Source organism: Ahaetulla prasina, chromosome 1 (genome assembly GCF_028640845.1).
Source record: "Ahaetulla prasina isolate Xishuangbanna chromosome 1, ASM2864084v1, whole genome shotgun sequence".
Lineage (NCBI taxonomy): Eukaryota > Metazoa > Chordata > Lepidosauria > Squamata > Colubridae > Ahaetulla > Ahaetulla prasina.
The window spans coordinates 369,322,840-369,350,508 of record NC_080539.1 but is presented as its reverse complement, the minus strand read 5'-3'; the positions used below and the strand labels follow the sequence as shown (position 1 = coordinate 369,350,508).

Below are 27,669 nucleotides of genomic sequence, written 5' to 3'. Positions count from 1 at the left end.
AGTTTAGAATGACTATTTAAGGAAAAGAGAGTCGGTTTGGTGTAGTGATTAAGGCGCAAGGCTAGAAGCAGGAGACTGGAAGTTCCAGTCCCACCTTAGCCAGGAAAGCCGGCTGGGTGACTTTGGGCCAATCACCAGGAGATAGTGAGTTCTAGTCCCTTTTTAGTATGAACGTCAGGTAAGCAACTTTGTGCAATATGAGTTCTAGTCCCACCTTAGCCAGGAAAGCCGGCTGGGTGACTTTGGGCCAATCACCAGGAGACAGTGACTTCTAGTCCCACCTTAGCCAGGAAAGCCAGCTGGGTGACAGTGAGTGAGTCACTCTCAATCCAACTTGCTTCACAGGGTTGTTGTTGTGGGAGAAATAGGACAGTCTGGTAGGTATGTTTGCCATCTTGAGTTATTTGTAAAAACAATAAAACGGGATAGAAATGACACAACAAATTAAAATCCAGGAGAATCAAATTCTAGCGCATCCATCTCAAACCTGGGCGGCCCCACCGGACCAAAGCAGTGTGGATCATCCCCTACCTTATCCAGGGTCATGTCTGGGAGGTTGGGCGTAGCATCGTTGCTCTCACTCTCCTGCTCAGAGATGGCGTCAGAAGCCTCGTAGCCATACAGTGCCAGCAGCTCTTCAAAGGGCATCTCACTGTTCTGAGCCACAAGACAAGAGTAATAATAACTTATTCAGTTCTGGCAATGGGGGAACTTGCAAATGGGCAGCACAAGATATAGCAGAGGTCTTCCAACGTGGCAGCTTTAAGACTGGTGGGACTTCAGCTCCCAGAATTCTCCAGCCAGCTTTGCTTCCAGAGTTGGAAGGGACCTTGTAGGTCATTTAGTCCAACCCCCCCCTCCCCAAGCAGGAGACCCTACACCACTTCTGACAGATGGCAGTCCAGTCTCTTCTTGAAAGCCTCCAGTGATGAAGTTCCCACAACTTCCGAAGGCAACTTCTGTTCCATGGGTTGATTGTTCTCACTGTCAGAAAATTCCTCCTCATTTCCAGGTTGAATCTCACCTTGAACAATTTCCATCCATTATTCCTTGTCTGGCCTTCGGGTGCTTTGGAAAATAGCTCGACCCCCCTCCTCTCAGTGGCAGCCCCTCAAATATTGGAAGACTGCTATCATGTCTCCTCTGGTCCTTCTCTTCACTAGACTAGCCAGGCCCAGTTCCTGCAACTGTTAGCCTCCAATCCCCTAATTATCCTGGCTGCTCTTCTCTGCACTCTTTCTAGAATCTCAACATCTTTTTTATAGCGTGGTGACCAAAACTGGATGTAGGTGTGGTCTTACTAAGGCTTTTTAGAATGGTATTAGTACCTCACGCGATCTTGATTGAATCCCTCTGTTAATGCAATTTAGGATTGCATTGGCTTTTTTTGGGTGCCGCTGCACATTGGTGGCTCATATTTAGCTGGTTGTCCACTGAGACTCCAAGATCCCTCTCACAGTTACTGCTATTAAGCCTGGTTTCACCCAGTCTATATGTGGTTTCACCCAGTCTAAACTTTTGGTTTTTCTTGCCTAAGTGTAAGACTTTACTTTTCTCTACACTGAATTTCATTTTGTTAGATAGGGCCCAGCGTTCGAGTCTGTCAAGATTCATCTGGATCTTGAGCCTACCATCTAGGGCAGGGGTCTCCAACCTCAGCAACTTTAAGCCTGGTGGACTTCAACTCCCAGAATTCCCCAATTTGCTTCGGTGGCTGGGGAATTCTGGGAGTTGAAGTCCTCAAGGCTTAAAGTTGCCAAGGTTGGAGACCCCTGATCTAGGACAGGGATCTGCAAACTTGGCTCTTTTAAGACTTGTGGATTTCAACTCCCAGAGTCCCTCAGCCAGCAAAGCTGATCTAGGTTGTTGGCTATTCCTGCCAGCTTAGTACCATCTACAAATTTGGTAAGTTCCCCTTCTATTCCCTCATCTAAGTCGTTTATGAAGAACATAACATAACATAACAACAGAGTTGGAAGGGACCTTGGAGGCCTTCTAGTCCAACCCCCTGCCCAGGCAGGAACCCTACACCATCTCAGTCAGATGGTTATCCAACATTTTCTTAAAAATTTCCAGTGTTGGAGCATTCACAACTTCTGCAGGCAAGTCGTTCCACTTATTAATTGTTCTAACTGTCAGGAAATTTCTCCTTAGTTCTAAGTTGCTTCTTTCTTTGATCAGTTTCCACCCATTGCTTCTTGTTCTACCCTCAGGTGCTTTGGAGAACAGCCCGACTCCCTCTTCTTTGTGGCAACCCCTGAGATATTGGAACACTGCTATCATGTCTCCCCTAGTCCTTCTTTTCATTAAACTAGACATACCCAGTTCCTGCAACCGTTCTTCATATGTTTTAGCCTCCAGTCCTCTAATCATCTTCGTTGCTCTTCTCTGCACTCTTTCTAGAGTCTCAACATCTTTTTTACATCGTGGAGACCAAAACTGGATGCAATATTCCAAGTGTGGCCTTACCAAGGCATTATAAAGTGGCACTAACACTTCACGTGATCTTGATTCTATCCCTCTGTTTATGCAGCCCAGAACTGTGTTGGCTTTTTTAGCAGCTGCTGCACACTGCTGGCTCATATCTAAATGGTATTGAAGATATTGAAGAGTACTGGGTGTCAACTCTCGAAACGACTCTAGCTGAAGTTATATTTTTCTTGCTTCGTTTCTTAGTTGCTGTACTTATGGGGAGGGAGGGAGGGTGGGGGACTTATGGAATGTAGGATGTCTTCGTCCAGTGTGCTAGACATAACAACGATAAGGCTCCTGAGAACCGAGGCCAGATCGACGTGCCCTAGCCAAAAGCAGGAGGGAGTGCTGAGAAGTTCTTAACTGAACGCCAAAATAAGATCATAAAATCAGATTGCTCATGCGATGACCTGCTTTCCTAATCTTTCTTTATTTAAAGAGGATACCGTAATATATTTAAATTTGTTTTTGTTTGGAAATCTTCTGGATTTTGTGCTTGTGATGGGGAAAAGGAAAAAAAAAAGAAAGTCTGATTTTGTTTCTCCTGGTTAGCTAGGTTGGTTGTTGTAGAAATGGATAGTATGCAGGCAGTCCTTGACTTACAACAGCTCATTTAATGACCGTTCAAAGTTACGATGACTCTGAAAAAATCGATTTATGACCATTTTCCCACAGTTACCACCTTTGTGGCATCCTCATGATCATGTGATCAAAATTCAGAGGCTTGGCAACCGGCTCATATTTGCGACGGTTGCAGTGGCCTGGGGTCACGGGATCCCCTTTTGCGACCTTCTGATAAACAAAGTCAATGGGGGAAGCCAGATTCACTCTACAACTGAACCGACTTTATCAACGGCAGGGATTCAATTAACAACTATGGCAAGAAGGGTCGTAAAATGGGGCAAAACTCACTTAACAAATGTCTCAGAAATGTTGAGGCTCAATTGTGGTCGTAAGTCAAGGACTACCTGTATACTGTTGTGCAAAAGTTAAAAAAAAAAGTCAAGGTTGTAAATATTATTATTGCCAGGGTTCCAAGTAACACCCCTTACGAAAGAAGACTCCGAGGCTAGAAGTTCCTCAAAGTTCCATTTTATTAGAGATGTCATATTGGCACATCTGGGAAAACCCGAATCTGAAATCTTCCGGGTTTTCCCCACCCAAAGGAAAGTCCAAATCCCTTGCCCTGCACCCACATGTCCATCACGTGGTCCAATCAATGCACCGTCCCTACTGGAGATGCCTCCCACTCACACCACTGCAAGTGCAGGGCAAGATGTCCTTGACTCTCTGAGAAAAGAATGTTGTTATGGCTACATATCTCCCCAACTCCATGCAACCCCCCGCCAGTTTCCCACAGCACTAAATGTGGCAGTCCTGAAGATTCAAAGGAAAAAGATGGCTTCCAATTATATTCTACTCTGCTAAAAAGAGTTGGAAGTTAATGCTTCTTTTTTTACCCCTTCCTACCCCACATTGTCTTTCTTCCCTTTGTCTTTCCCCTAGTTTTCCAATAACTTTTGGGTTTCCTTTCTATTTTATATTTTGATAATCTAATAAAATCTGGGAAAAAACCGAAAGAAGATAATCACGATTTATGACTTTAATTGCCAGGCTCAATTATGGTCAGTTAGCCTATCTGAATAAGTCAGTAGGGCTACCTGTATAAGAACCCACAAGTTTTCAACATGTTCGAAAACCTAAATCGGTGACTTCCCTGGGTAAGCGCCACAGGTTTCAAGTTTCTTGTTTTTTCTTTGAAGACATTTCGTTTCTTATCCAAGAAGCTTTTTCAGCTCTGACTGGATGGTGGGGAATGGAAGGATTCCAGTTGCCTCCTGAAAAAACACCTTTGGGACAACCATGACCTGAATGACTGAGACTCTCTACAGTCTTCCAGTGTTGGAGCATCCATAACTTTCAGATGCAAGTTGTTCCACTGATTAAATTTTTCTGTCAGGAAATGCCTCCTTAGTTCTAGGTTGATTCTCTCCTGGATTAGTTTCCATCCACTGTTTCTTGTCCTGCCTTCCCGTGCTTTAGAGAACAGATTGTCCCCCACTCTTCTTTGTGGCAGCCCCTCAAATATTGGAAGACTGCTATCATGTCACCCCTAGTCCTTCTTTTCATTAAACCAGACATACTCAATTCCAGCAACCGTTCTTATAGTTTTAGCCCCCAGCTGACTGAGAATCTCTACAGACTTTTAGCTATACGATTTGGGAATAACACTCTTTGAAAGGTGTGGGAGGAGGAATGGATTCCCAGAGGAAAAAAATTGCAGACCTACAGGAACCAGGAGCACCACTAAGGTGACCCTGAGGACACAGGTAAACCTCAAAGTAGCCTTAACAAGTCTCTAAAAAGAATGCAAATGAAAAGCTGCCTGCAAAGAATATAAATCCTCCCATTCCAAAGGTAGCTGATAACTGTCGGATGGCCCTGTCCCCACTCTTCTTTGTGGCAGCCCCTGAGATATTGGAACACTGCTATCATGTCTCCCCTAGTCCTTCTTTTATTAAACTAGACATACCCAGTTCCTGCAACCGTTCTTCATATGTTTTAGCCTCCAGTCCTCTAATCATCTTCGTTGCTCTTCTCTGCACTCTTTCTAGAGTCTCAACATCTTTTTTACATCGTGGAGACCAAAACTGGATGCAATATTCCAAGTGTGGCCTTACCAAGGCATTATAAAGTGGCACTAACACTTCACGTGATCTTGATTTTATCCCTCTGTTTATGCAGCCCAGAACTGTGTTGGCTTTTTTAGCAGCTGCTGCACACTGCTGGCTCATATCTAAATGGTATTGAAGATATTGAAGAGTACTGGGTGTCAACTCTCGAAACGACTCTAGCTGAAGTTATATTTTTCTTGCTTCGTTTCTTATCCAAGAAGCTTTTTCAGCTCTGACTGGATGGTGGGAATGGAAGGATTTATATTCCTTGCAGACAGCTGGTCATTTGCATCCTCTTAGAGTATTGTTGAGGCCACTTGAGGCTTATCTATGCCCTTAGGGTCACCTGAGTGGTGCAGATGGGTGTAGAACCTTCTTGAACTGCTGTGTTGTAAACTGGAGATGCCTCCCAGTCACACCACTGCAAGTGCAGGGCAAGATGTCCTTGACTCTCTGAGAAAGAATGTTATTATTGGTTCCAGGTAACACCCCCAATGAAAGAAGACTCTGAGGCTTGAGGTTCCTCAAAGTTCCATTTTATGAGAGATGTCATATTGGCACATATGGGAAAACCCGAATCTGAAAGCTTCCAGGTTTTCCCCACCCAAAGGAAAGTCCAAATCCCTTCCTCTGCACCCACATGTCCATCACATGGTCCAAACCAAGCACCATCCCAACTGGAGACACCTCCCAATTCCAGCCTTTGAGGTGCAGGGCAAGATGTCCTTGACTCTATGAGAAAGGAATGTTATTATTGGTTCCAAGTAACACCCCAACGAAAGAAGATAATCATGACTTATGACTTTAATTGCCAGGCTCAATTATGGTCAGTTAGCCTATCTGAATAAGTCAGTAGGGCTACCTGTATAAGAACCCATAAGTTTTCAACATGTTCGAAAACCTAAATCGGTGACTTCCCTGGGTAAGCCCCACAGGTTTCAAGTTTCTTGTTTTTTCTTTGAAGACGTTTCGCTTCTTATCCAAGAAGCTTTTTCAGCTCTGACTGGATGGTGGGGAATGGAAGGATTTATATTCCTTGCAGACAGCTGGTCATTTGCATCCTCTTAGAGTATTGTTGAGGCCACTTGGAGGCTTATCTATGCCCTTAGGGTCACCTGAGTGGTGCAGATGGGTGTAGAACCTTCTTGGAACTGCTGTGTTGTAAACTGGAGATGTTGTATTCCCCCACTCCGTTGACAGAGGGCTGTTCAATTTTGACACAGATGGCCTCTTTGATCCCTCTTTCAAACCAGCCTCCAAGTGGCCTCAACGGCTCTCTAAAAGGATGCAAGTGACCAGTTTTTCGGTGTTCTGAGTAATGCACCCATTGAAAGCAGAACTCCGAGACAGGTAGATTCCTCTAAGAACATGTTTATTGGATACATCGTATCGGCACAGCCGGTGAAAACCAACTCTGAAAGTTCCCACGGTTTTCACCTAATTAAAAGAGTAAAAATCCCCCCTTCCCAGGTGTCACCGGTCACATTGTCCAATGGATATAGCTGGCAGGCTCCTCTCCTCCTTCAACAGCCCTCTGTTACGATGACCTTGGTTTCCACGAGAAAACATTTTGTTTTGACTCTTAGCTGGGCTATCTAATTCCCCCCTTCCCTTCTTTCTCAGGCTGCGTGGCAACTTTGAGGCAGCACAATATGGCTTCAGCCAGGTTCGCTTCACAGTTATCTGCAAGGAATATAAATCCTCCCATTTCCCCACCATCCAGTCAGAGCTGAAGAAGCTTCTTGGATGAGAAGCGAAACATCTTCAAAAGGAAAAAACCCAAAGAACTCCAGTCCAGTTGCCTCCTGAAAAAGCACCTTTGGGACAACCATGACCTGAATGACTGAGACTCTCTACAGTCTTCCAGTGTTGGAGCATCCATTAACTTTCAGATGCAAGTTGTTCCACTGATTAAATTTTTCTGTCAGGAAATGCCTCCTTAGTTCTAGGTTGATTCTCTCCTGGATTAGTTTCCATCCACTGTTTTTTGTCCTGCCTTCCCATGCCTTAGAGAATAGATTGTCCCCCACTCTTCTTTGTGGCAGCCCCTCAAATATTGGAAGACTGCTATCATGTCACCCCTAGTCCTTCTTTTCATTAAACCAGACATACTCAATTCCAGCAACCGTTCTTATAGTTTTAGCCCCCAGCTGACTGAGAATCTCTACAGACTTTTAGCTATACAATTTGGGAATAACACCCTTTGAAAGGTGTGGGAGTAGGAATGGATTTCCAGAGGAAAAAAATTGCAGACCTACAGGAACCAGGAGCACCACTCAGGTGACCCTGAGGACACCTGTCTTAACAAGTAGCCTTAACAAGTCTCTAAAAAGAATGCAAATGAAAAGCTGCCTGCAAAGAATATAAATCCTCCCATTCCAAAGGTAGCTGATAACTGTTCGATGGCCCTGTCCCCCACTCTGCCTCCGACGCAGAGCGCTCATCAGAGCACTCATCAGAGCCTTCCCCAGACTCCAGGACTGGCCCACGTTCCTCCCCAACCTCTTCACTGCCCGAGTCTGCCGCCAGCTCTGCTGACCGCTGGCGGGCCACAACATATAAATCCTTCCATTCTCCACCATCCAGTCAGAGCTGAAGAAGCTTCTTGGATGAGAAGCGAAACGTCTTCAAAGAAAAACAAGGAAGTCCAGTTGCCTCTTGAAAAAAGCACCTTTGGGGCAACCTTGACCTGGATGACTGAGACTCTCTACAGTCTTCCAGTGTTGGAGCATCCATTAACTTTCAGATGCAAGTTGTTCCACTGATTAAATTTTTCTGTCAGGAAATGCCTCCTTAGTTCTAGGTTGATTCTCTCCTGGATTAGTTTCCATCCACTGTTTTTTGTCCTGCCTTCCCATGCCTTAGAGAATAGATTGTCCCCCACTCTTCTTTGTGGCAGCCCCTCAAATATTGGAAGACTGCTATCATGTCACCCCTAGTCCTTATTTTCATTAAAGCAGACATACTCAATTCCAGCAACCGTTCTTATAGTTTTAGCCCCCAGCTGACTGAGAATCTCTACAGACTTTTAGCTATACAATTTGGGAATAACACCCTTTGAAAGGTGTGGGAGTAGGAATGGATTTCCAGAGGAAAAAAATTGCAGACCTACAGGAACCAGGAGCACCACTCAGGTGACCCTGAGGACACCTGTCTTAACAAGTAGCCTTAACAAGTCTCTAAAAAGAATGCAAATGAAAAGCTGCCTGCAAAGAATATAAATCCTCCCATTCCAAAGGTAGCTGATAACTGTCGGATGGCCCTGGCCCCCACTCTGCCTCCGACGCAGAGCGCTCATCAGAGCCTTCCCCAGACTCCAGGACTGGCCCACATTCCACCCCAACCTCTTCACTGCCCGAGTCTGCTGCCAGCTCTGCTGACCGCTGGCGGGCCACAACATATAAATCCTTCCATCCAGTCAGAGCTGAAGAAGCTTCTTGGATGAGAAGCGAAACGTCTTCAAAGAAAAACAAGGAAGTCCAGTTGCCTCTTGAAAAAAAACACCTTTGGGGCAACCTTGACCTGGATGACTGAGAATCTCCATAGACCTTCCCTGGGCAAGCAAAGAAGGCGCAAGAATAGACCTCCAAGCCCCTTACCTGGGCGGCATTGAAACTCTTCTCTATCTCTTCCAAAGGCTTCCCTTTCTCCTCTGCGTGATCTGGTTCCTCGTCGGCCTCCTCCGTTTTTTCCTGTACTCCGTAGTTCTGGGACAGGATCTCAGCCAGGTTGAATCGGTGGTCAGCTGAGCCCATAGACACCACTGCGTGGATTTGGGGGGGGGGTGAGCGGGGGGGGGAGGTGAGAAGGGGGGGAGGTGAGAAGGGGGGAAAAAAGGCTACTGTTAGCCACTTTAGAACTGAATTTGATTTACTTATTTATAAAATTTATAGGGCGCCCATCTTACTTCAAAGTCTAAAAACCTGAATATACCTGCAACCGTCATAAATCTGAGTCAGGGTGCCAAGCGTCTGAATTTTCATAGAATAGAATAGAATTTTTTTTATTGGCCAAGTGTGATTGGACACACAAGGAATTTGTCTTGGTGCATATGCTCTCAGTGTACATAAAAGAAAAGATATGTTCATCAAGGTACAACATTTACAACACAATTGATGGTCAGTATATCATGGGGATGCTGCAATGGTCGTAAGTCCCTTTTTTCAGTGCCATTGTAACTTTGACCGGTCACTGAAGGAACGGTTGTTAGTCGAGGACTACCTGTAATTCTTACTTTTGGTGGAGACAGAAGCTGATTCTCTTTGGTTGGGCAGTTCCAAAGTAGATCAGCCCACATTTACAGCTAGGTCTAAAGGTAAAGGTTCCCTCGCACATACGTGCTAGTCATTCCCAACTCTAGGGAGCGGTGCTCATCTCTGTTTCAAAGCCGAAGAGCCAGCGCTGTTCAAAGACATCTCTGTGGTCATGTGGCCGGCATGACTCAACGCCAAAGGCACACAGAACGCTGTTCCCTTCCCACCAAAGGTGGTCCCTATTTTTTCTACTTGCATTTTTTACGTGCTTTCGAACTGCTAGGTTGGCAGAAGCTGGGACAAGGAACGGGAGTTCACCCCGTTACGCGGCCCTTGGGATTCGAACCACTGAACTGCCGACCTTTGGATCGACAAGCTCAGCGTCTTACCCACTAAGCCACCACGTCCCAGTTAGGTCTAAAGGTAAAGGTAAAGGTAAAGGTAAAGGTTCCCTCGCACATACATGCTAGTCGTTCCCGAATCTAGAGGGCGGTGCTCATCTCTGTTTCAGAAAAACTTTTCTGCCTCTGAAACTCTGTTTCAGAAAAACTTTTCTGCCTCTGAAACTCTGTTTCAGAAAAACTTTTCTGCCTCTGAAACTCTGTTTCAGAAAAACTTTTCTGCCTCTGAAACTCTGTTTCAGAAAAACTTTTCTGCCTCTGAAACTCTGTTTCAGAAAAACTTTTCTGCCTCTGAAACTCTGTTTCAGAAAAACTTTTCTGCCTCTGAAAGGCTCCAAAACAGCTTCAGAAAAAGCCTCAAGCTCTGTTTAGTGGCTTTTTCTGAAGCTTTGTTTAGTGGCTTTTTCTGAAGTTCTATTTGGGGCTTTTTTCTGCCTCTGAAACTCTGTTTCAGAAAAACTTTTCTGCCTCTGAAACTCTGTTTCAGAAAAACTTTTCTGCCTCTGAAACTCTGTTTCAGAAAAACTTTTCTGCCTCTGAAACTCTGTTTCAGAAAAACTTTTCTGCCTCTGAAACTCTGTTTCAGAAAAACTTTTCTGCCTCTGAAACTCTGTTTCAGAAAAACTTTTCTGCCTCTGAAACTCTGTTTCAGAAAAACTTTTCTGCCTCTGAAACTCTGTTTCAGAAAAACTTTTCTGCCTCTGAAACTCTGTTTCAGAAAAACTTTTCTGCCTCTGAAACTCTGTTTCAGAAAAACTTTTCTGCCTCTGAAACTCTGTTTCAGAAAAACTTTTCTGCCTCTGAAACTCTGTTTCAGAAAAACTTTTCTGCCTCTGAAAGGCTCCAAAACAGCTTCAGAAAAAGCCTCAAGCTCTGTTTGGGGCTTTTTCTGAAGTTCTATTTGGGGCTTTTTCTGAAGCTCTGTTTGGGGCTTTTTCTGAAGCTTTGTTTAGTGGCTTTTTCTGAAGTTCTGTTTGGGGCTTCTTTTCTGAAGCTCTGTTTGGGGCTTCTTTTCTGAAGTTCTATTTGGGGCTTTTTCTGAAGCTTTGTTTAGTGGCTTTTTCTGAAGCTCTGTTTGGGGCTTCTTTTCTGAAGCTCTGTTTGGGGCTTTTTCTGAAGTTCTGGGACAGGATCTCAGCCAGGTTGAATCGGTGGTCAGCTGAGCCATAGACACCACTGCGTGATTTGGGGGGTGAGCGGGGAGGTGAGAAGGGGAAAAAGGCTACTGTTAGCCACTTTAGAACTGAATTTGATTTACTTATTTATAAGATACAGAAAGTACCGTATTTTTCGGAGAATTATGATGCACCTTAGTTTTTGGGGAGGAAAATAAGAAAAAAGCTGATTGGCAGGTGGATTGGCCTCCCGGATACCCTCAATCAGCTGTTCCCAGAGGTGAATTTTAGCAACAGGTTCCTTGGTTGTGAGCTGTGTCTTGCTTTTTTCTGAAGTTCTATTTGGGGCTTTTTCTGAAGCTCTGTTTAGTGGCTTTTTCTGAAGTTCTATTTGGGGCTTTTTCTGAAGCTTTGTTTAGTGGCTTTTTCTGAAGCTTTGTTTAGTGGCTTTTTCTGAAGCTCTGTTTAGTGGCTTTTTTCTGCCTCTGAAACTCTGTTTCAGAAAAACTTTTCTGCCTCTGAAACTCTGTTTCAGAAAAACTTTTCTGCCTCTGAAACTCTGTTTCAGAAAAACTTTTCTGCCTCTGAAACTCTGTTTCAGAAAAACTTTTCTGCCTCTGAAACTCTGTTTCAGAAAAACTTTTCTGCCTCTGAAACTCTGTTTCAGAAAAACTTTTCTGCCTCTGAAACTCTGTTTCAGAAAAACTTTTCTGCCTCTGAAACTCTGTTTCAGAAAAACTTTTCTGCCTCTGAACCTATGGCCAAAATTTCCACTGCTAACGAAGACTTTTGTTTTAGTGATTTTTTTTGCCATTTTACGACCTTCCTTCCCACAGTTGTTAAGTGAATCATATTTTTTTTTATTTGAATTTATATCCCGCCCTTCTCCGAAGACTCAGGGCGGCTTACAGTGTGTTAAGCAATAGTCTTCATCCATTTGTATATTATATACAAAGTCAACTTAATTGCCCCCAACAATCTGGGTCCTCATTTTACCTACCTTATAAAGGATGGAAGGCTAAGTCAACCTTGGGCCTGGTGGGACTAGAACCTGTAGTAATTGCAGGCAGCTGTGTTAATAACAGACAGACAGAGTCCGTTGAGCCACCAGAGGAATCATTGAAGTTATTAAGTTATTAACATGGCTGTTAAGTGAATCTGGCTTCCCTATTGACTTTGCTTGTCAGGAGGTCGCAAAAAGGGATCTCATGATCCCGAGGACGCTGCAACCGTCATAAATCTGAGTCAGGGTGCCAAGCGTCTGAATTTTCATAGAATAGAATAGAATAGATTTTTTTTTATTGGCCAAGTGTGATTGGACACACAAGGAATTTGTCTTGGTGCATATGCTCTCAGTGTACATACAAGAAAAGATACGTTCATCAGGGTACAACATTTACAACACAATTGATGGTCAATATATCATGGGGATGCTGCAATGGTCGTAAGTATGAAAACGGTCGTAAGTGACTTTTTCACTGCTGTTGTAACTTCAACGGTCACTAAACGAACTGTTGTTAAGTCGAGGAGTAACTGTGTATGCTCAAGCAACCGTCGTAAATATGAACCAGCTGCCAGCGCCTGAACTTTGATCACGCGATCATGAGGACGCTGCCACAGTCATAAGTACAAAATGGTCGTAAGTCCCTTTTTTCAGTGCCACTGTAACTTTGACCGGTCACTGAAGGAACGGTTGTTAGTCGAGGACTACCTGTAGAAGGATCATCAGGATGATATAAAACAACAATTTATAAAATACAGAAAGTACCGTATTTTTCGGAGAATTATGATGCACCTTAGCTTTTGGGGAGGAAAATAAGAAAAAAGCTGATTGGCAGGTGGATTGGCCTCCCGGATACCCCCAATCAGCTGTTCCCAGAGGTGAATTTTAGCAACAGGTTCCTTGGTTGTGAGCTGTGTCTTGCTTTTTTTTTTTTGCTTTTTTTTTCTGCCTCTGAAACTCTGTTTCAGAAAAAACTTTTTTCTGCCTCTGAAAGGCTCCAAAACAGCTTCAGAAAAAAAAGCCTCAAGCTCTGTTTGGGGGCTTTTTTTCTGAAGCTTTGTTTAGTGGCTTTTTTCTGAAGTTCTATTTGGGGGCTTTTTTTCTGAAGCTCTGTTTGGGGGCTTCGTTTCTGAAGCTCTGTTTGGGGGCTTTTTTCTGAAGCTTTGTTTAGTGGCTTTTTTTCTGAAGTTCTGTTTGGGGGCTTCTTTTCTGAAGCTCTGGGGGCTTTTTTTCTGAAGCTTTGTTTAGTGGCTTTTTTTCTGAAGTTCTGTTTGGGGGCTTCTTTTCTGAAGCTCTGTTTGGGGGCTTTTTTTCTGAAGCTTTGTTTAGTGGCTTTTTTTCTGAAGTTCTGTTTGGGGGCTTCTTTTCTGAAGCTCTGTTTGGGGGCTTTTTTTCTGAAGCTTTGTTTAGTGGCTTTTTTTCTGAAGTTCTGTTTGGGGGCTTTTTTTCTGAAGCTCCGTTTCTGATGCTTTTTTAGGTCTCTGAAACCTCCGTTCGAGAAGCTGGGCGGGGCTACAGTCGGAGTATAAGACACACCCAGATTTTCACTCTCTCTTTTGGGGGGAAAAGGTGTGTCTTATACTCCGAAAAATATGGTATCTCATGAGCGATTACCAAAGATGGTGTAAGGGAAATTATGCATCTCTGACCGATGGGAAGCCTACATTTGGGAGGCCACCAACAAAGGTTATGTTTTTCTTGGTATCTATCAATCAATAGGTAGTCCTCAACTTACAACCATTCATTTAGCAACCATCCAAAGTTGCAAAAGTTTAGGACTGGTCCTCACACCTATGACCACTGCAGCATCCTGACGGTCACGTGATTGCAATTCGCAACTTTCCTGGCTACCTTCCAATGAGCAAAGTCAGTGGGAGAAGCCGGAGTCGCTTAACGGCCATGTGATGCACTTAACAACTGCAAGTGGTGTGCTTAAAAACTGTGGCAAAAAGGTCATAAAATTGGCTGTGACTCAGTGAACTCAATGCTTAGCAATGGAAATTCTGGTCCCAACTGTGGTCTTAAGTCAAGGACTACCTGTAATTCTTACTTTTGGTGGAGATAGAAGCTCATTCTCTTTGGTTGGGCAGTTCCAAAGTAGATCAGCCCACATTTACAGCTAGGTCTAAAGGTAAAGGTAAAGGTTCCCCTCGCACATACATGCTAGTCGTTCCCGAATCTAGAGGGCGGTGCTCATCTCTGTTTCAAAGCCGAAGAGCCAGCGCTGTCCAAAGACGTCTCTGTGGTCATGTGGCCGGCATGACTCAACGCCAAAGGCACACAGAACGCTGTTACCTTCCCACCAAAGGCAGTCCCTATTTTTCTACCTGCATTTTTTTACCTGCTTTCGAACTGCTAGGTTGGCAGAAGCTGGGACAAGTAACGGGAGCTCACCCTGTTACGCGGCACTTGGGATTCGAACCACTGAACTGCCGACCTTTCGATCGAAAAGCTCAGCGACTTACCCACTAAGCCACCACGTCCCAGTTAGGTAAAGGTACAAACCAGTAATTTCAGCAGAGGTAGATTTGGTCTATAGCAGGGGTCTCTAACCTCGGCAACTTTAAACCTGGAGGACTTCAACTCTCAGAATTCCCCAGCCAGCTCCTGAGGGTTGAAGCCTGCCAAGCTTGAAGCTGCCAAGGCTGGAGACCCCTAGTCTATAGTGTTTTGGTATTTTTTTGGTGGATGCACAGCAAGTTGGTTGCAGAGATGGAGAACCAAAGCAGTATCAGGAGAAATATTAATGAACCATCATAATTCAAAATGAATGAAGAACAACAATTCAAAAAGACCAGCCTTAAGACTGGAAGGTTTCCTCACCTGCCGTGGTATGAAGATTGGATCGCCCAGAACATAAGTTATGTGCAGGATAAGACACGATCCTTGGGCTTTGCCTCCCAATCGAGGCCTTTAAAGGAAAAAGAAAACGAGTTATTTCACAATCCACATTTATATGATGTAGAATGACACTTTGCCTTTCTGTTAGAGAGAGAGATTGGGATTGTTTCCTAGCTCATGCTAGGAAATTTCTCAGTTGTGCTAGTATTCATCTTCAAGGTCATGTACCCCCTCAGGGAAGGGGGTACATGGGCTGGGCTGTGGGGTCCCATTGCCATGGGAGCTCAAGGGCTGGGCTGGGCACTTGCCCTCCGCTTCCTAGGGCTCTGGACGGCCTGCACAGCCATCCGGGGGTCCTCCACAAGGCCTGAGAAGGATGGCGAAGCTCCTCTAGAGCAGGGGTCTCTAACCTTGGAAACTTTAAGCCTGGTGGACTTCAATTCCCAGAATTCCCCAGCCAGCAAAGAATTCTGGGAGTTTGACACCAGGCTTAAAGTTGCCAAGGTTGGAGACCTCTGCTCTAGAGGACAAGGCCCTCTTCCTGGTTTCGCCTTCCTCTACTGGAGAAAATGCCCCCCCCCCCGGCCACTGCAGGCGCCCCTGTCACGAGTGACATCATGCTGGCCACACCCACCCTGGCCCTCCCGAGGTCAAACACAACCCTTATGCAGCCCTCAATGAAATCAACTTTTGACACCCCTGAACTAGAGCTGCCATCATTCCCAGCAACACAACAGCTGGGATGATAGGAACTGTGGTGCAATGTATTTATTTGGACCAGTTAATCTTTCTCAGCTCAACCCACCTCACAGGATGGTTGTGGGGAAAATAGAAGGATGAAGGTGGATTGCTGCCTTGAGTTGCCCGTAAATATAATAAAGGCAGGATGCTCGTCCTCGTCTTACGACCCCAATTGAGTCCAACACTTCTGTTGTTAAGTGAGACATTCACTAAGTGAGTGTTGCCCCCGTTTTACAACCTCTTTATGCCACGGTTGTTAAGTGAATCACTGCAGTTGTTAAGATAGCCACATGGTTGTTAAGTGAACCTGGCTTCCCCTGTTGACTTTGCTGGTCAGAAGGTCGCAAAAGGGGATCGCGTGACGCCGAGACATTGCAACCGTCATAAATATGAATCAGTTGCCAAGCGTCTGAATTTTGATCACGGGGATGCTGCAATGGTTGTAAGTATGAAAAACGGTCGTAAGTGACTTTTTTTCCCTGCTGTTGTAACTTCGAACGGTCACTAAGCGAACTGTTGTTAAGTCGAGGAGTAACTGTGTATGCTCAAGCAACCGTCGTAAATATGAACCAGCTGCCAAGCGTCTGAACTTTGATCACGCGATCATGAGGACGCTGCCACAGTCATAAGTACAAAATGGTCATAAGTCACTTTTTTCAGTGCTGCTGTAACTATGAACGGTCACTAAACAAACTGTTGTAAGTTGAGGACTACCCGAGCTCATGGTCTTTTAGGAAAACCTTGTGAGGAAGATGCCTTCAACCTATAGGCAGGAGCACATGTGTTATAATGTGTTATTCCCAGGGGGCTGATTAGTAAATTGTAGATCTGTCCTCATTATGATGCTGTTAATATGGCTCTAACATCTTGAATCTCCAAAGACCTAGGCAAGGGTCCTCTTTGTAGACTTTAGTTCAGCATTCAATACCATCATTCCAGACACTCTTCTAACTAAGCTAAACCAACTACAAGTACCTGAACAGACTTGTAAGTAGATCACAAGCTTCCTAACAAACAGCAAGCAGCAGGTGAAGCTAAGCAGAATCACATCGGATACCTGTACAAATAGCACAGGGTCCCCCCTCAAGGCTGTGTGCTCTCCCCACTTCTCCTCTCGCTATAGACCAATGACTGAATCTCCAACGATCCATCTGTTAAACTACTGAAGTTCGCAGATGACACAACAGTGATCAGTCTCATTTGACACAATGACGAATCCGCATATAGACGAGAGGTCGAACGACTAGCCTCGTGGTGCGACCAGAACAATCTGGAACTGAACACACTCAAAACCGTAGAAATGGTGGTGCACTTTAAGAGAAACCCTCCCATATTTCCACCTCTTACAATACTGGACAACACAGTATCAACAGTAGAGACCTTCAAATTTCTAGGTTCTACCATATCGCAAGATCTAAAATGGACAGCTAACATCAAAAAATGTCATCAAAAATGCACAACGAAGAATATTCTTTCTGCACCAACTCAGAAAGTTCAAACTGCCCAAGGAGCTGCTGATCCAGTTCTATAGGGGAATTACTGAGCCTGTCATCTGCACCTTTATAACTGTCTGGTTTGGTTCTGCAACCCAACAAGACAGACCCAGACTTCAGAGGATCATTAGAACTGCTGAAAAAACAATGGCTACCAACCTGCCTTCCATTGAGGACCTGCATACTGCACGAGTCAAAAAGAGGGCTGTGAACATATTTACAGACCCCTCACATCCTGGACATAAACTGTTTCAATTCCTACCCCCAAAACGACGCCATAGAGCACTGAACACAGGAACAACTAGACACAAGAACAGTTTTTCCCCGAATGCCATCACTCTGCTAAACAAATAATTCCCTCAAACCTGTCAAACTATTTACTAAGTCTGCACTACTATTACTATTAATCTTCTCATCGTTCCCATCACCCATCTCCTCCCACTTATGACTGTAACCTTGTTGCTGGTATCCTTAAGATTTATATTGACTGTTTCCCTATGACTATCATTAAGTGTTGTACCTTATAATTCTTGACGAATGTAACTTTTCTTTTATGTACTCCCAGAGCCTATGCACCAAAGACAAATTCCTTGTGTGTCCAATCACGCTTGGCCAATAAAGAATTCTGTTCTGTTCTATAATGTGTTATTATCTGTCCTCATTATGATGCTGTTAATATGGCTCTAACATCTTGAATCTCCAAAGACCTATGCAAGGGTCCTCTTTGTAGACTTTAGTTCAGCATTCAATACCATCATTCCAGACACTCTTCTAACTAAGCTAAACCAGCTACAGGTACCTGAACAGACTTGTAAGTGCATCACAAGCTTCCTAACAAACAGGAAGCAGCAGGTGAAGCTAAGAATCACATCAGATACCTGTACAATTAGCACAGCCCCCCCCAAGGCTAAATGCTCTCCCCACTTCTCTCTGTATACCAATGACTGCATCTTTAACAATCCATCTGTTAAACTACTGAAGTTCGCAAATGACACAACAGTGATCGGTCTCATTCGAGACAATGATGAATCCGCATACAGACAGGAGGTTGAACAACTAGCCTCGTTGTGCGACTGGAACAATCTGGAACTGAACACACTCAAAACTGTAGAAATGGTGGTAGACTTTCGGAGAAACCCTTCCATACTTCCACCTCTTACAATACTAGACAACACAGTATCAACAGTAAAAAACCCTTCAAATTTCTAGGTTCTACCATATCGCAAGATCTAAAATGGATACCTAACTTCCAAAACCTCATCAAAAAAACACAACAAAGAATATTCTTTCTGCACCAACTCAGAAAGCTCAAACTGCCCATGGAACTGCTGATACAGTTCTACAGAGGAATTATTGAGTCTGTCATCTGCACCTCTATAACTGTCTGGTTTGGTTCTGCAACCCAACAAGACAGACCCGGACTTCAGAGGATAATTAGAAGTGCAGAAAAAACAAGTGTTACCAACCTGCCTTCCATTGAGGACCTGTATACTGCACGAGTCAAAAAGAGGGCTGTGAAAATATTTACAGACTCCTCACATCCTGGACATAAACTGTGTCAACTCCTACCCTCAAAACGACGCTATGCACACCAGAACAAGTAGACACAAGAACAGTTTCTTCCCGAATGCCATCACTCTGCTAAACAAATAATTCCCCAACACTGTAAAACTATTTACTAAATCTGCACTACTATTAATCTTCTCATCATTCCCATCACCCATCTCCTTCCACTTATGACCATAACTTTGTTGCTTGCATCCTTAGGATTTATACTGATATTGATTGACCATCAATTGTGTTGTACCTTATAATTCTTGACGAATGTAACTTTTCTTTTATGTACTCCCAGAGCCTATGCACCAAAGACAAATTCCTTGTGTGTCCAATCACGCTTGGCCAATAAAGAATTCTGTTCTGTTCTGTTCTGTTCTGTTCTGTTCTAGTCTAGTCTAGTCTACTCAACTCTATTCTACTTGTTGGCTTGGGGAAAGAATCTACTAAATGCCAGGAATGGAGAACAGAACCAATTCAAAATCCTCCACCAGTGGTTTAACACACACACAGGAGTCCTCGGCTTACAGCAGTTCATTTAGTGAACGTTCAAATTCGCAACAGCACTGAAAACACAGACTTATGACTGTTTTTCGGATATGACCTTTGCAGCATTCCCATTGTTACGTGTTCAAAATTCAGGCGCTCGGCAACTGGTTCCTACTTGTAATAAATAATAATAATAAAATACTTTATTGGCCAAGTGTGATTGGACACACAAGGAATTTGTCCTTGGTGCATATGCTCTCTGTTAACTCTCTTATGACCGTTGCTGAGTCCCAAAACCACGTGATCCCCTTTTGCGACCTTCTGACAAGCGAAGTCAATGGGGAAGCCAGATTCACTTAACAACTGCGTCACTAACTTATTCACTGCAGTGATTCGCTTAACGACTCTGGAAAGAAAGGTCGTGAAACGGGGCAAAGCCCACTTAGCAAATTGCCTCACTTAACCACAGAAATTTTGCCCTGCATTGTGGTCGTAAGTCGGGGACTGCCGGTACGCATATACATTTTGCCTTCCAATTTCTTTTGAATGGCAGCAAAGGAAAAGAGATGCCCAGTAACAAGAGTATTTGGATGCCAATTCCTAGAAATCTTAAATAACCTTTTCAGATCGATGCCAAGAAGAATTTTAAAAGCTGGCTCAGTTATCGTGGAGCGTAAAAGAAATCCAGAGCCAGAGCGGTTCAAATGAATGCAGGTTTATTGCATGCTGACACTCTCTACAAGAATCTGAACTATTGACAGTCAAAGCAAACTGGGGACAGATAAGGGTCAAGGGAATTCAAGTCCTCCTATACCAGGGGTCTCCAACCTTGGCAACTTTAAGACTTGTGGACTTCAACTCCCAGAATTCTTAAAAGTCCACAAGTCTTAAAAGTTGTCAAGGTTGGAGAGCCCTATCCTATACAACACCACCACCACCACCTGAAATCCCAGCTGATCCTATAGAGGTAGTCCTCGACATGCAACAGTTCGTTTAGTGACCGCTGAAAGTTACTTCTTCATTAATTTTTATTTATTACTGATTCGGGCCTGCCCGATTGCCACTTCCTTTCTTCACAACCTCCCTCTCTACCCTCTACTACTTTCCCATCCTTCATCTCCTTCACTTTACTACTTCCTCTCCTCCTTCTCCACTCCTCCCTTCTTCCACCCTTTATTATTATTTATTATTATTATTTATTGGATTTTTATACCGCCCTTCTCCCGAAGGACTCAGGGCGGTGTACAGCCAAGAATAAAACTCAATATATATACAATTAAAACCAGAATTTAAAACAAAAGCAAATTACAGGAAAAAGGCCGACATTAAAATTTAAAAATTTAAAAACCCTAAAACAATAAAAACCCAATTTAAAATAGTAAAACTATTATGCCAGTCCCGCTTGAATAAATAAGTGTGTTTTTAGCTCACGGCGAAAGGTCCGAAGATCAGGCACTTGGCATAAGCCAGGGGGAAGTTCGTTCTAGAGCGTTGGAGCTTCAACAGAGAAGGCCCTGCCCCTGGGGGCTGCCAGCCGACACTGTTTGGCGGACGGCACTCTGAGAAGACCCTCTCTGTGAGAGCGTACGGGTCGGTGGGAGGCATAAGGTAACAGCAGGCGGTCTTGTAAGACCTTATGTTAGATAGGTCACCCTATCTAACCTTCTTATTCCCCTCCTCCTTCTCTACTCTTTCTTCCCTCCTTCTACTCCTCTCTCCTTTTCTTTCTGAAATGGCAGTCGAGCATCCCCAATATCATTTTAAATTTTAATTTCATATCTTCAAAAATTAATAATCACTGCTGAAAGTTACAATGGCACTGAAAAAAGTGATTTATGGCCGTTTTTCAGAGTTACGACCTTTGCAGCATCCTCGTGGACGTGCCTCGGTTGTTAAGTGAATCATAGCAGTTAATAAGTTAGTAACCTGGTTGGTAAGTGAAGCTGCCTTCCCCTTTGACTTTTGTTTGTCAGAAGGTCGCAAAAGGGGTTGACCTCAGGACTCAGCAACCGTCATAAATATGAGTCAGTTGCCAAGTGTCTGAATTTTGATCGCATGACCACGACGACTAAACGCAATTAGTTTGTATTTATGACGCTTGGTGTGTCCTGAAGTGATGCAATCGCGTTTTGTGACCTTCTGACAAGCAAAGTCAAGGGGGAAGCCAGATTTCATGTAAAAACTGGGTTACTAACTTACGAACCGCGGTGGTTCACTTAACAACCCAGGCAAGAAAGATCATAAAATGTAACAGATGTGTCACAGATGTGTCACTTAACCACAGAAAGTCTGGGCTAAATTGTGGTCGTAGGCCGAGGATTGCTTATATTCAAATTATACATGTCCAACTAAGGGAATGTCTTAGTAAAAGGTAAAGGTAAAGGTTCCCCTCGCACATATTTGCTAGCCATTCCCGATGTCGTGTCCCACTCCTCCGCTGACGGCCGGGTCAGGGAAATCCGAATCAGGTGTGTCTCTACAGCTCTGCCCAAAGTCCTAGCAAAGTTCTCAAGGCAGGCAGGAGACCAGAAAGTGATTTCAGCAAGATAAGGTAGACTTTGCCTGACTCAGAGAATGCCAGAAAGCAGATCCTTTATATAGGCCATGGGGTGTGGCTCCATGACTCAGCACTTATCCCGGCCTGCCCTTCCCTTCCTTCTGTTGCCGCCGCTTATCTAATCTCCTGAAGCGAGGGTCACTCCAGTCTGCAGCTGTTGGTAATTGACCTTCCTCAGGCTCACATGCTGTGGGGGAGAGGGAGGGGTCTAGTTGCTCCGTTTGCCTGGGCATGGAGCCAGGGCTGGGGGCTGGAGGTACTTCTTCTTCCTCGGCCTGTCTGGGCATGGAGCCAGGGCTGGGGCTGGGAGGCATGCTAGGACATTCCTCAGCGTTCGGAAGCAGATAAGAAGGCCCTGGCTGTGGGGAAAGTGAGCGAGGCACAACACCCGACTCTAGGGGGCGGTGCTCATTTCCATTTCAAAGCCGAAGAGCCAACACTGTCCAAGATGTCTCCGTGGTCATGTGGCTGGCATGACTCAGCACTTATCGGCCTGCCCTTCCTTCTGTTGCCGCTATCTAATCTCCTGAAGCGAGGTCACTCCAGTCTGCAGCTGTTGGTAATTGACCTTCCTCAGGCTCACATGCTGTGGGGAGGGTCTAGTTGCTCCGTTTGCCTGGGCATGGAGCCAGGGCTGGGGGCTGGAGGTACTTCTTCTTCCTCGGCCTGTCTGGGCATGGAGCCAGGGCTGGGGCTGGGAGGCATGCTAGGACATTCCTCAGCGTTCGGAAGCAGATAAGAAGGCCCTGGCTGTGGGGAAAGTGAGCGAGGCACAACACCCGACTCTAGGGGGCGGTGCTCATTTCCATTTCAAAGCCGAAGAGCCAACACTGTCCGAAGACGTCTCCGTGGTCATGTGGCTGGCATGACTCAACGCCAAAGGCGCACGGAACGCTGTTCCCTTTCCACCAAAGGTAGTCCCTATTTTTTTCTACTTGCATTTTTTATGTCCTTTTGAACTGCTAGGTTGGCAAAAGCTGGGACAAGGAACGGGAGCTCAGCCTGTTATGTGACACTAGGGATTCAAACTGCTGAATTGCCGACCTTTCTGATCGACAAGCTCAGTGTCTTAGCCACTGAGCCACTGCGCTCCTCTAATGTCTTAGTAGGTGGTAGCAACTAGCCAACTGACCTTATCTGGGGTTACAGGCTAAGCAAGAGTTAGGCCTGGTCATACCTGGATGGGAGACCATGAAGAAATACAAGGCGTCAGTAGGTAGTCCTCAAGTTACAACAGTTCTTTAGTGATGGTTCAGAGTTACAAGGGCGCTGAAAAAAGTGACTTATGACCGTTTATCACAATTACAACCATTGCAGCATCCCCATAGTCATGTGATCAAAACTCAGATGCTTGGCACCTGACTCGTATTTATGACGGTTGCATTGCCCTGGGGTCACGTGATTCCCCTTTTGTGACCCTCTGACAAGCAAAATCAATGGGAAAGCCCAATTCAGTTAACAGCCGTGTTACTAACTTAACAACTGCAGTGGTTCACTTACCAACTCAGGCAAGAAAGATCGTAAAACAGGACAAAATTCATTTAACAACTGTCTGTCTTAGCAACAGGAACTTTGGGCTCAATTTGTGGTCGTAAGTTGAGGATTACCTGTATTAAGAAGACTGGATGTCTTCCAACAAAAATGCTTTTGTCAAATCCTAAAGATTCGCTATTTTAGAATAGAATAGAATCAGAGTTGGAAGGGACCTTGGAGGTCTTCTAGTCCAACCCCCTGCCCAGGCAGGAAACCCTACACCACTTCAGACAAATGGTTGTCCAATCTCTTCTTAAAAACTTCCAGTTTTGGAGCATTCACAACTTCTGGTGGCAAGTTGTTCCACTGATTAATTGTTCTAACTGTCAGGAAATTTCTCCTTAGTTCTCAGTTGCTTCTCTCCTTGATTAGTTTCCACCCATTGCTTCTTGTTCTACCCTCAGGTGCTTTGGAGAATAGTTTGACTCCTCTTCTTTGTGGCAGCCCCTGAGATATTGGAAGACTGCTATCATGTCTCCCCTAGTCCTTCTTTTCATTAAACTAGACATACCCAGTACCTGCAACTGTTCTTCATACGTTTTAGCCTCCAGTCCCCTAATCATCTTTGTTGCTCTTCTCTGAACTCTTTCTAGAGTCTAGATTTTGACCATCTTACTAGCATGTTTTGGAGCACAGTTTCTCTTGCAAATTCTAGGTAGTCCTCAACTTAAGACCACAACTTAGCCCCAATTTTTTTTGTTGGCGAGACATTTGTTAAGTGTACTCCGGTAATATTGTACTGCAAACTAGGGCATACAAAACCTTTGCTAGACCAGTTCTCGAATACAGCTCATGTATCTGGAACCCACACTGCATATTGGACATTAGTACAATTGAGTGAGTCCAGAGGTATTTCACGAGAAGAGTCTCCACTCCTCCACTCGCAACAGAATACCCGATGCCACCAGGCTTGAAATTTTGGGAAGACAACTTAGAATTACGTCGCCTTCGGTCTGACCTAAGCGTAGTACATAAAATTATTCACTACAATGTCCTACCTGTCAATGACTACTTCAGCTTCAACCGCAACAATACACGAGTGCACAATAGATACAAACTTAAAGTGAACCGCTCCAAACTTGATTGCGGGAAATATGACTTCAACAACAGAGTGGTCAATGCCTGGAATCCACTACCTGACTCTGTGGTTTCATCCCAAAAACCCCAAAACTTTTAACCTTAGACTGTCTATTGTTGACCTCACCCCATTCCTAAAAGGTCTCTAAAGGGGTGCGCATAAGCGCACCAGCGTGCCTATCATCCCAGTCCTAATGTCCCCATTTATTCATATCCATTTCCTGTATTCATAATCATGCTTATACTTATATCTGTTATCTTATACGTGTCTGACAAATAAATAAAAATAAAAGTGAAATTTCCCATTTTGTTATATTTATTAAGTGAATCACTGCAACTCTCAAGTGAGTAACACGGTTGTTAAGTGAATCACTGCAACTCTCAAGTGAGTAACACGGTTGTTAAGTGAATCACTGCAACTCTCAAGTGAGTAACACGGTTGTTAAGTGAATCACTGCAACTCTCAAGTGAGTAACACGGTTGTTAAGTGAATCACTGCAACTCTCAAGTGAGTAACACGGTTGTTAAGTGAATCACTGCAACTCTCAAGTGAGTAACACGGTTGTTAAGTGAATCACTGCAACTCTCAAGTGAGTAACACGGTTGTTAAGTGAATCACTGCAACTCTCAAGTGAGTAACACGGTTGTTAAGTGAATCACTGCAACTCTCAAGTGAGTAACACGGTTGTTAAGTGAATCACTGCAACTCTCAAGTGAGTAACACGGTTGTTAAGTGAATCACTGCAACTCTCAAGTGAGTAACACGGTTGTTAAGTGAATCACTGCAACTCTCAAGTGAGTAACACGGTTGTTAAGTGAATCACTGCAACTCTCAAGTGAGTAACACGGTTGTTAAGTGAATCACTGCAACTCTCAAGTGAGTAACACGGTTGTTAAGTGAATCACTGCAACTCTCAAGTGAGTAACACGGTTGTTAAGTGAATCACTTTTTTTTTTTTTTAACATTTATATCCCGCCCTTTTCCGAAGACTCAGGGCGGCTTACATTGTGTAAGGCAATAGTCTCATTCTATTTGTATATTTACAAAGTCAACTTATTGCCCCTCCAACAATCTGGGTCCTCATTTTACCTACCTTATAAAGGATGGAAGGCTGAGTCAACCTTGGGCCTGGTGGGGCTTGAACCTGCAGTAATTGCAGGCTGCTGTGTTTTAATCACAGGCTTCTTACGGCCTGAGCCACCACGGCCCTTAAGAACTTGCAGTTCTTAAGTTAGTAACATGGTTGTCAACCCTCAAGTGTACCTGGCTGAGGCCATCTTGGAGGCTTCAGGGTTGCCACAAAGCAGAAGGGGAGACGGGGTGAGTGGGGGGAATAGCAAGGTGGGGTTTTGTAGCCAAAACAAAAAAAGAAAGTTTCCTGTGGGAACCAAGGACATTCTCACAGGTGGCTGGCCAGAGGAGGAGTGAAGTAACTAAGCAACCAGCCAGCACCTTGATTGGACAGCGTGACCAGTGACTTGGAAGGAAAGGGGGAATTTTTACTTTCTAATTAGGTGAAAGCTGCGGGAACTTTTAGAGTCGGCTTTCACCAGTTGTGTCCATACGATGTATCCAATACATTGTTCTTTGGGGAATCTACCTGCGTCAGAGTTCTGCTTTCTATGGGGGCAGTACTTCGAACGCTGACCACGACTGTTAAGTGATTCCCCACATTACATTTGTTAAGTGTACTCCGGTAATATTGTACTGCAAACTAGGGCATACAAAACCTTTGCTAGACCAGTTCTCGAATACAGCTCATGTATCTGGAACCCACACTGCATATTGGACATTAGTACAATTGAGTGAGTCCAGAGGTATTTCACGAGAAGAGTCTCCACTCCTCCACTCGCAACAGAATACCCGATGCCACCAGGCTTGAAATTTTGGGAAGACAACTTAGAATTACGTCGCCTTCGGTCTGACCTAAGCGTAGTACATAAAATTATTCACTACAATGTCCTACCTGTCAATGACTACTTCAGCTTCAACCGCAACAATACACGAGTGCACAATAGATACAAACTTAAAGTGAACCGCTCCAAACTTGATTGCGGGAAATATGACTTCAACAACAGAGTGGTCAATGCCTGGAATCCACTACCTGACTCTGTGGTTTCATCCCAAAAACCCCAAAACTTTTAACCTTAGACTGTCTATTGTTGACCTCACCCCATTCCTAAAAGGTCTCTAAGGGGTGCGCATAAGCGCACCAGCGTGCCTATCATCCCAGTCCTAATGTCCCCATTTATTCATATCCATTTCCTGTATTCATAATCATGCTTATACTTATATCTGTTATCTTATACGTGTCTGACAAATAAATAAATAAAAATAAAAGTGAAATTTCCCCATTTTGTTATATTTATTAAGTGAATCACTTTTTTTTTTTTTTAACATTTATATCCCGCCCTTTTCCGAAGACTCAGGGCGGCTTACATTGTGTAAGGCAATAGTCTCATTCTATTTGTATATTTACAAAGTCAACTTATTGCCCCTCCAACAATCTGGGTCCTCATTTTACCTACCTTATAAAGGATGGAAGGCTGAGTCAACCTTGGGCCTGGTGGGGCTTGAACCTGCAGTAATTGCAGGCTGCTGTGTTTTAATCACAGGCTTCTTACGGCCTGAGCCACCACGGCCCTTAAGAACTTGCAGTTCTTAAGTTAGTAACATGGTTGTCAACCCTCAAGCGTACCTGGCTGAGGCCATCTTGGAGGCTTCAGGGTTGCCACAAAGCAGAAGGGGAGACGGGGTGAGTGGGGGGAATAGCAAGGTGGGGTTTTGTAGCCAAAACAAAAAAAGAAAGTTTCCTGTGGGAACCAAGGACATTCTCACAGGTGGCTGGCCAGAGGAGGAGTGAAGTAACTAAGCAACCAGCCAGCACCTTGATTGGACAGCGTGACCAGTGACTTGGAAGGAAAGGGGGAATTTTTACTTTCTAATTAGGTGAAAGCCGCGGGAATTTTCAGAGTCGGCTTTCACCAGTTGTGTCCATACGACGTATCCAATAAATTGTTCTTTGGGGAATCTACCTGCGTCAGAGTTCTGCTTTCTATGGGGGCAGTACTTCGAACGCTGACCACGACTGTTAAGTGATTCCCCACATTACATTTGTTAAGTGAATCACTGCAACTCTCAAGTGAGTAACACGGTTGTTAAGTGAATCTGGCTTCCCCATTGGCTTTGCTTGCCAGAAGGTCGCAAAAAGGGGATCGTGTGACCCCCGTCATAAATATGAATCGGCTGCCAAGCGGCTGAATTTTGATCACGGGGATGCTGTAACGATTGTAAAGGATGAAAAATGGTCGTAAGTGACTTTTTATCACTGCTGTTGTAACTCTGAACGGCCACCCAACTTCGAGGAGTAGCTGCATGTGTTCAAGGATGGCATGAATCCACATTCCCACTCACGAGACAGAAGTACCATTTTTACAGAGTTGAAGCCTTAAATCTCGCCCAGG

General features: G+C 44.4%; 1 protein-coding gene across 1 annotated transcript in view; it reads right to left on the bottom strand.

The window, feature by feature from the left end:
- The window catches only part of MIER2 (MIER family member 2), a 100,475-nt gene that overhangs the window by 59,783 nt on the left and 13,023 nt on the right, over positions 1–27,669 (bottom strand). Inside the window, exons 2-4 of the mRNA XM_058163564.1 lie at positions 14,743–14,830; positions 8,747–8,910; positions 532–657 (exon numbers count right to left, since the gene is read on the bottom strand). Of these exons, the coding sequence (XP_058019547.1) occupies positions 532–657; positions 8,747–8,910; positions 14,743–14,830 (378 nt within the window). The remainder of the gene's footprint in view (positions 1–531; positions 658–8,746; positions 8,911–14,742; positions 14,831–27,669) is intronic.